The 8,767-nt window shown below is 53.0% G+C and overlaps 1 protein-coding gene across 8 annotated transcripts in view; it reads left to right on the top strand.

Moving 5' to 3' along the window:
• LOC102986899 (kremen protein 1) overlaps positions 1-8,767 on the top strand; it is a 158,584-nt gene that overhangs the window by 66,769 nt on the left and 83,048 nt on the right. The window contains exon 10 of one of the 8 annotated variants that reach the window (XM_024120921.3): positions 7,647-7,764. The exons of 6 other annotated variants lie outside the window; for them this stretch is intronic. In XM_024120921.3, coding sequence (XP_023976689.2) covers positions 7,647-7,700 — 54 coding nt within the window. In that variant the 3' untranslated portion in view covers positions 7,701-7,764. Of the gene's footprint in view, positions 1-1,348; positions 1,449-7,646; positions 7,765-8,767 lie in introns of those variants that run through there. One more of the 8 variants, XM_055080390.1, reaches the window with a different exon arrangement.

Raw genomic sequence — 8,767 nt, 5'->3', positions numbered from 1 at the left:
TCCCCCCAGAGGGCCCCCCGCGGCTAAGTAAACACTGGAGACATAAATTGTCCCAGAAGAAGGGAGATGTACACCCAGGAGCACTGAAGGAGGAAGCACTTGATCTGCTAAGAAACCACTTTAGAGGCGAGAAAGTGGGGGTTGGAGCGGACTGGAAAGGGGTGACCCTGAGAAAAGGGTGAGGCATCCCCTTTCTGGGCATGAGCGAGGTAACCAGGTTGCTGTAACTTCTGAAGTGGGGGCTCTGGCTCAAGACTCCAGTCGGCCAGAAACCCGCAACGCAAGGATCAAAGCACTCGCAAGCACGGCGGTCCTGGCCCTTAGGCCAAACCCATGGGTGGGCACGGCCCCACCCGAATGGCCCATTGTCAGCCCCAGGCAGGAGTGGCCTGACCTGCTCAGTGTCCGGCCAGGTCGTCCTGACACCAGCAGGGCATTCATCCTGTCACCAAGCCCCCATGCTTCCTGGCACTTCATCTTCCCTAGCACTTAGAGGGGGACGGCCTCCGAGGTCCCATCCCCTTGTCTGATGAGCACCCCAGGCCTCCCGCAGAGCCGGGCGGCCCCCACTCTGTAGCCCGGGTCAACTGCTGCCCTCTTGGGTTTCCAGTCTTCTCCTTGCTGTTTGATGTCTGCTTTTGCTACCACCTTGGGAATGTTTAACCTTTTGATTGTTTTCCTCTGGTGTCTTTGTTTACCCTCCTCACTGTTCTACCTCCTGGCCGGGGCTGTCAGCTTAGCTACCCTGGCGCAGGGTGTTTTTCAGACCTTCCAGCCCAGCTGCCTTCCCTCAGGCTGGCTGGCCTGGGGGATGGGGCCTCACCCTCTGTTGGCAGACCCCAGGGGACCCATCTCCCAGGTTCCCGTCTTGCCAAGTTGAACATATTTAATGAGGCAGCAGTGGGGTGTGGAGGAAAGTCTGAGGTCAATCTACTGCTTCAGAAAGGACGTGTTGTCAAGAGCACACAGTGGGGGGGCTGCCGCTGAGGGGTCCACACAGCGTCAGGACCTGCCCACATCCAGACTCACCTTCCCGCAGGGATCCCGACTTTGGATGACAAGGCTTTATTTGTAAATATGCTCTTAATACACAACTTTGAGAATAAAATAGAAACATCATGTATTTTAAAATATAAGATGAAGTGTGACGCACTGTATACAATTTAATATATATTTTTAGGATTGTTATTTAAGAAAATGGAATGTAATGGTACTTAACTTTTACAAAAGAGAGAAAAATGTTATTTTTACCGTCTGGAGAAAATAAATATTCTCATTGTTGTAGAAATCGAGATGGGCCCTGGGTTGTCGTGTTTACGGGAGGCTCCCAAGCCCGAGGCCAGGAAGGTGTCGCGCTGGGAGGACCTTGGGCTCTCCCTGGGTCAGCGTCTTCCAGTCACTCAGCTCTCATCGCATCTCTGACCCACAGCCGATCTCCGGCCGGTAAGGTCTGAAGAGTTGGGATTCCAAACTCACATGGTGCACGGTGGACACAGGGTGGCCACGGGCAAGGGCACAGGGCTCTGCACTCAGAAAACCTGGGTCCAAAGTGGCCTCAGGTCGGTCGGTCCAGCTTCCCCTCCTGTAAGATGCACAGCATCTACATCTCAGAAGGTCAAGAAGGCTAGCATGCTGCATGATTATCGTCCACATGGGTTTCCCTGCCTTTCAGAGCAGCCAGCTCTTCCTCTCCCCTTTTCCCCCCACCCCTTCCTTTTTATAACACGGAAGAAGCTCGGGTGTGAGTTGCCCTCTCCCGTGAGGAGCCGTGCACGCCAGTGGCCCTTTCAGTGGGTCCTGTGGTCCCCGTTTTGACAATGAGGAAGCTGAGGCTCAGATAGGAGTGCGGGGCAGTAAACTAAGAGTACGGCTGAGTCAGCCTGCAGTATTCAGCTCCCACCATTGGTTCGCAGTGAGGCTGGGGGTGCAAAACAGGGAGCCTTTGAGGGGTTTCAGTGGAGGAGCGACGCCAGATTCCCAGTGAGAAGGATTTCCTACTTGCATTTGGAAAACAGGTCGGAGAGGCGTAAGGGCGAGGAGGCCAGTCGGGAGATGCCGAGGCCCCCACACCAGCGCCATGGAGGGAGGGGAGGGCCTGAGAGAGAGCTGGCCACCTCCGCAGGCCAGGGGCCTGGCTCACCCCTCAACCCCACCACCACATGACCTCGGGCGCGAGGTCCCCCCCGCAGGCGCCTGTTTTCTCACCTGTCAGGTGAGGGCAATTACAGTACTTATTTACCTCATCGAGTTGTGATGAGTTATTACCTGTGGTATGTTTTTAGTAAGTGGTGGCTATTCCTTGTTACTTTAGAATGGAGCTGGGGGGTGAAGAATAAGGGAGTGTCTAGGGTGATGCCCAAGTATCCTGACTTGGGTTACTGGGGAGGGAGAGCGGCCAGTCTTTTCGATAAAGGACGTAAAAGGCACCGGAAGAGAGAGAAGACACACTGAGTTCTGTTTGGGCTGAGTCGAGTGAGGTCCCGCGGGACACGGTGGCAGAGCTGTCAGGCCCGGACAGGCAGCCTGAGACCCAGGGAGGGTCAGGCCTGGGTTCCACAGCCCATGGAAATGGGGACACAGATGACATCTCCGGGGTGTGTCTGGGGCCACCCAGGAGGCTGCTGAGGACAGTGTCACGGACACACTCAGGCAGATGAGGGGGAGCCTGGTCAGGAGTGGGGTGAGGGGAGCTGGCTCGGGGGGAAGGAGAGGGGGCAGCCCCGAAAGCCAAGCTTCGGACCTGCCTGGTTCAGTCACACAGCCACTGCTGGTTCTGGGAGCCCCAGGTCCAAATTCTCAGGAGGCAGTTTGCTGGGGGAGGTCTCCCTGCTCCAGCCGGTTATGGCAAGGAGGAAAAGGGGCACGTTACCACCACCTCAGATGCAGACGTGTTCCTCAGAGCAGTGCCTGGACCACTTGCCTCAGAATCCCTGGTGTGCTTGTTCGAAATGCAGGTTCCTGGGCCCCACCCCAGACCCGCCAGAATCCCTGGGAAGCTTCTGAGTGATGCTGATGCTCACTGAACTGTGACAGCCCTCTTGTTTGAGACGTTTGGTCGGTAGTCACCTTTTCCTCTAAAACGAATCATCCACTCATAGGCAGTGGCCTTAAGTTCCACTGGCTGCTTCCTCCACCATCCAGTGTATTGGTTACTCGACTTTGAAGGCCGTATCACTCCAGAGATTCATTGCGGAACAGAGAGGGGCAGGGGAGGAGAGCTGCGCAGCACAGCAGTCATTCCAGACACTTCTCCAGCAAGCGCTGCCTTGACGTCGGGTTTGTGCCCCCCTCCCACCGTCCCCTCCCTTCCTGACCTCGGCTTGCGCCCAGGCAGTCAGCCCTAACCTGCTGTGGCCGTTGCCACATGATGTACAGGCCAGCTTCACTTGAGTGTTTATCTTCTCTGAGCTCTCCTCTCTTTCCCATATGCGCTTTCCTTCCCTGAAGGAAAATATTTTTAATGGCTGTTGGAAGACAATTGGGGCAGCCTAGCTGGTGAACTTCTTAGAGATGGATCCGCCTGCAACAGAAAAATAAATACACGCAGCCAGGATGCACACCACTGTCTTTCCTAAAGCAGTGCCAGGAGGAGCCCCCAAAACCCATCTGAGTGGACTCTGGAGATCGCTGACCTTGACCTCATCTCCTTGTTCCGAACCTACAAGATGGGACAGTAAAACCTGCCCACCCGGGAGCCAGCACCAGGGCAGCATCAGCACCATCCTCTGTCAGGCAGCGAAGGCCCTTCTTCCTATGGAGATGAAAGGGCTGGACAAGGGTAACCTTGTCTCCAATCTTGGGGGTCATGTGATCATCTCCTCTCCCCGCTGGGCTGTGCGTGCCTGAAGCTGCAGACGGTCTCTGGGATGCAGAGAACTGGGAAGCTTTTGTTCCTCTGGCGGGGTCGGGTCTCCATGGGGGATTGTTTTTGCTTGGCTGAAAGGGACACTTTGGGGATAGAATATTTCAACCTCAAGAAGCAGCAACATTTGCTTGTAGCTGGAAGTCTCCCGTCCTGGTCTCCAGCTGTTGTCTGGAGCCACCAGATCCCTGCTGAATGAGACTACACCCGGCAACTGGGCACAGACAGCACCGGGCTGGGCTGGCCGTGGACCAGCCTGTGTCCGGGAGGCCCGTCTCCAGGACATCCCGGTGGCAGGGATGCCCTCAGCCCTCTCAGTGGTGGTTACCAGGCTCTGGAATGAACCTGCCCACTGTGGATGACTGGGCTGGGGAACCAGGCTCCACAGGGAAGCATTTTAGGGGGAAAACAGATCCAAGCTTGAGGTCCAGAGAAACTCCTTGGGAAAAAGGATGGCAGGATCTGAAACAGCCAAGGTTCTTGCAACAGAGAAGCTTCAGATCTCTTATTTAGCTCTCAGGAACGTTTACCATTGTCCCTGTTCAAGTGAAGCCACTGTACTTCTAAAAACTTAATTGGGGACCTGCTGTTTTGCACACTGATCGTGATAATACGTGTAATGAACTCGCCTTAGTTGCTGGTACCAAAGATGAAATAGGATCAAGAGCGCTCAGTGGGAATTCAAACCTCATATTACCAAATGTGGGGCAGCTTTTTATAGGTCCCAGGTGAGCTGAGGAAATCTGAATGTGCAAGGATGCTGCTGCTGATGATAATAATAATAGCTACCATTTCTGCGTTACCTTTGTGTGCCAGACATTGTGCTCAACCCCCAGTCATCCCTGGGTCAACCCAGCCTGGGAACCAAGGCTCAGAGAATCAGTCCGGCCGGTGGAGGGCAAGGCCAGGACTGAGCCCGAGTCTGCTGGCTCCAAAGCCAGGGCTCCTGGTTCCTGTTGCTCTGCAAGCCCCTCCCACTTGGGAAGGGGGTTGGGCTCTGAGGGGAAACCCTGTGGCCCCCAAATGTCTCCCCCAAATATCATCCCTGTTGCCTCCAGACAGCCCAGGGAAAATACAGATCAATTTGCCTAGGGTGAGGAAGGCATCAAACCTACACTTCTTTACCTATTTGGCAACCCAGACTCCTTTGGGAATCAGAGGAATGTCATGAAGCCCGTCCCCAAAAGACCTCACCTGCAAAAGCTACATAGAAATTGTGGAGATTCAGAGACGCTCCCCACCTAGCCCCAGAAACCCTTCCATGGACTTCAGGTTCAGAATCTCTCCATTAAGCCAAAACAGGGGTACTTGAAAGTTAAAACTAGACCAAAAGAGTAATAATCATAATAGTAACCATGCATACACTTTACTGATCACTTATCCAGCGGCAGGTACTCACACCAGGAGTTAGCAAACTTTTTCTGCAAAGGGCTAAATAGTAACTGTTTTACCTTTTGTGGGTCCTGTGGTTTCCAGTCTCTGTCACAACCTCTCAACTCTGCCTGCACTGGTTGGGGGCAGCATCCACTCGAACCACAGCCCATTCCCAGGGACCCCCAAGGACCCCCCCATCACCTCAAGTCCTCAAGCCTTCGGGTGGCTGTGGGGGGGTGGGGATTGGCGGTGGGAAGTGGGCACCAAGGCCCCCCCCTAAACCGCCACAGACAGTATATAAACACACGGCAGCTTGTATGCCAATAACACTTCATTTATGGACACTGAAACCTGGATTTTGTATAACTTTCACATGTCACCAAAGTATTCTTCCTCTTTTGACTCTCCCCGAATAATTAAAACATGTAAATACCATTCTCAGCTTGCGGGCTGTAGGAAAACGGGTCACGCCCACAGGCCAGCCCCTGCCCCATGCCAACTGCTTTTCATCCTTTTGAATGCTCACAACAGCTGGATGGGTTAGGCCTCGTTATTATCCCCATGTGTCAGATGAAGACACTGAGGCTCAGGTTAAATAACTCACTCAAGAAGCACAGGAATCGGGACTTGAACCCACCCCCAAGCCTGTTTGCTTTCCTGAGAGGCAAGCTGGGTGAGTTTAAATTGTGGAGAAAGGGAAGGAAAAGGTGCTGGTGGGGCAGAAAGGGAGACCCTAACGCACAGCAGCGCTTGCCCCCCCGGAAGCACAAGGGAGGGCGGGGTCTGGATGGGGGAGGCTCTTTGCTTGAATGGGCTGCACTGCAGGGGTGGCAGCTGGTTTCCTCCAGAGGCCCCAGATCCAGGACAGCTGGTGGCCCTCACGTTGGTTTGCGTCTCCCAGGTTCTCTTAATTATAACTAATTTGCCACCCTCAGCAATGCCTTGTTCTCCTTTGCTAATACCCATGAGTTGGAACTATGAGCCAGACTCCCAGCCAAATGTTGGGCAAAAATCACTTCCCTTTCCCACATAGGGAGCCCCAGTCTCTTAGAAACTGGCCTTCTCAGTGCTGCAAGGCGGGCAGGGCGGCCCTTTTGCATGTGGCCTTGCTTGGCTGAGATTTGCCATCAAATCTCTCAGCAAAGGGGCTTAGCAAAGAATCTGCTTAACTTTCTCCAACCCCTTGCCTCCCCAGAAGACTGACTGCACGGGTGGCCTTTCTCTTTGGTGCTGTTCACCTTTTCTCCATTCCCACTGAGTCATTTGCAACTTGGACCCAAGTCTTGGGAACCCTCTACCCCAGAAACACTCCAGGCTGTGCCTCTGTCTTGTTTGTGGTGACAGGGACCGGAAGCTAGGGCTGAGGAAGGCAGCCGCTGCTGAGGGGTGGGGGAAGGAGGCGGGCTTGCCAACTCACCTGGGTAGGTAACCCTAGCCAAGCCACCTGGCTTCACTGAGGAAGCCTTGATTCCTCATCAGAGGAGCATTAATACCGTGAGCTCTGAACTTGTGGGGACTGGGTTTAATGCAGGCTCTGCTGTCACCAGCTCCCAGACCTCAGGCAAGTTATTTTACCTTTCTATCCTCAGTTGACTCACCTATAAAATAGGTCTAACAGTAGTTTTCTCATAGAGTTGTTGTGAAGATTAAATAACATAATAAAGGTAAAGTGTTCAGCTCTGGCACTGGTATTTTAATGATTTTCATCAGTAAACTAAGGGTGGTGACACTCTAACCACACAGGTCTGGAGAGGGTCAGCATGTCTAGGGCCTGGTCCATAGTCCCAAACGGGAGCGGAATCACACGGTTCTGCAGCCAGACCTCCCGGGGACCACCAAGAGCATGGGACTTCAGATGCGCCCTGCCTTTGGGATTGAAACTCTGTTTATCAAATTCCAAGCACACAATGCACAAAGGGCAGTTCGCTCCTTAGAAAAATAATTCCTGACTCGGTTCCTTTAAGTAGCTAATTTCCCCCAGTATGTTCAATATATGGCCCTATTTTATAAAAATATCTACTGACTATCACCTTCTCAGTAACGTTATCTATTGGGTGAAAATACCCTTCTCTGCTGGCGTCCTGCCTGCAGTGGATTTCTTCATCCGTTGCTTCAGGTCAGGAACAAACGCAGAATTTTTATGTCCTTTTATGTCCCTCCTGGCCCCGGGTGGGCAAACAGGCAGGCTAAAACCCCAGGCCCAGCTCTCTCGCCGCTCGCCCCGACCCTGCCTCCCGCGCCCTTGCTTTCATGGCAGGAGCCGCCCCTGCGCAGCCTTGCTCACCAGCGCTGCTCAGTGGTAATATCAGAGTGCTGCGGCAGAATGTCGGCCCTGAACCGCCACCTCCATTGCTCTGGGCCCTAACCCTGTTGACTAACCCAGGACACTCTCTCTCACCACGACACCTAGGAGCTCTCGGATTCTCAAACTGTCTGCTCAGAAGGCGAGTCCTCTGCGCCCTGACCCCACAGGACCCAACAACAGGAAGATCTTTATTTAAGAGCATCCTTTTTGTCTGCTTATAAAAAGAACACATCCCATCAGCAGGTACGTGAGCAGATGAATTATTCTACTTCCATACTATGAAATTCTAAGTCACCGTTCAACACATTTTATTTGATGTGTTTATACGTAGCTTGAATCTTTTATATTATTGAATTATATGTGCAATTTGGGGGGGGAAGCACATTGATTATTTTTTTTTAAATGGAAAGTGTAAAAAACAAAGAGCAACATTTGCCTCTCACTGGCACACCACTCAAAAGAAAGCAGTTCTTTCTTCTGTCCAAGAGTCAAAATGCTGGGGTGTGTGTTTCCAAGACAGACTAAGCCTGAGAAGCAGCACTTCCCCTGCTTGGGGAAGTCACCTGGGCTCCCAGGGCCGGGCTGAAGCTGCTAGCCTGCCCCACCCCAATCTGAGCCACCCCTAGAGGCACCTGCTTATGTAGGGGGGCCTCCCAAAAGGTTCTCCCTGGGGCCAGCAGAACACTTGGGCCACAAGCCAAAAGGTTCTTCTCTTTGTTAACTACAAAATAAACAACTCCAGACCCCCGGGCTACTTGCCGTACAAATGTTTATGCCTTTGGAAGGAGAAAAAAGAAAGACTCTTGTTGCCAGTTCTGGAGCAGATGGGCGCCAAGTTTGTAATTAACCCTTAGCAATCGGGGTGTCTGATCTTCCGCCAATGGGTCTGCAGCAGTTTGAGGGGGGTGGCTGATCTGGGCTTCTGCTATAACTTTGCTATTGATGGGCTTTTGAGGCCTTGGAATGCTCTCTAGAAATGACGCCGGCTACATCTTTAAAACTCTGAATTAGGCACTAGAGACTCACCCTGAGAAAGCGCCTGACGCCACAGCACCCGCTCCAGGTGAAGGGTTGTGAGCAGCTACAGCATTCAAACCACTTGGGGCAAGACCCCCTGATGATGGGTGTGTACACAGAGTCGGGGGGAGCAAGGCCCACCTACCACGGGGCTAACATTTGCTGAAGAGCAGGTACTTTGTCATATCAGTGGTGGACATTGATTAAAT

This window comes from Physeter macrocephalus, chromosome 19 (genome assembly GCF_002837175.3).
Source record: "Physeter macrocephalus isolate SW-GA chromosome 19, ASM283717v5, whole genome shotgun sequence".
NCBI lineage: Eukaryota > Metazoa > Chordata > Mammalia > Artiodactyla > Physeteridae > Physeter > Physeter macrocephalus.
Note: the sequence above shows the minus strand (reverse complement) of the source record. Positions and strands in the feature narration are given on the sequence as shown.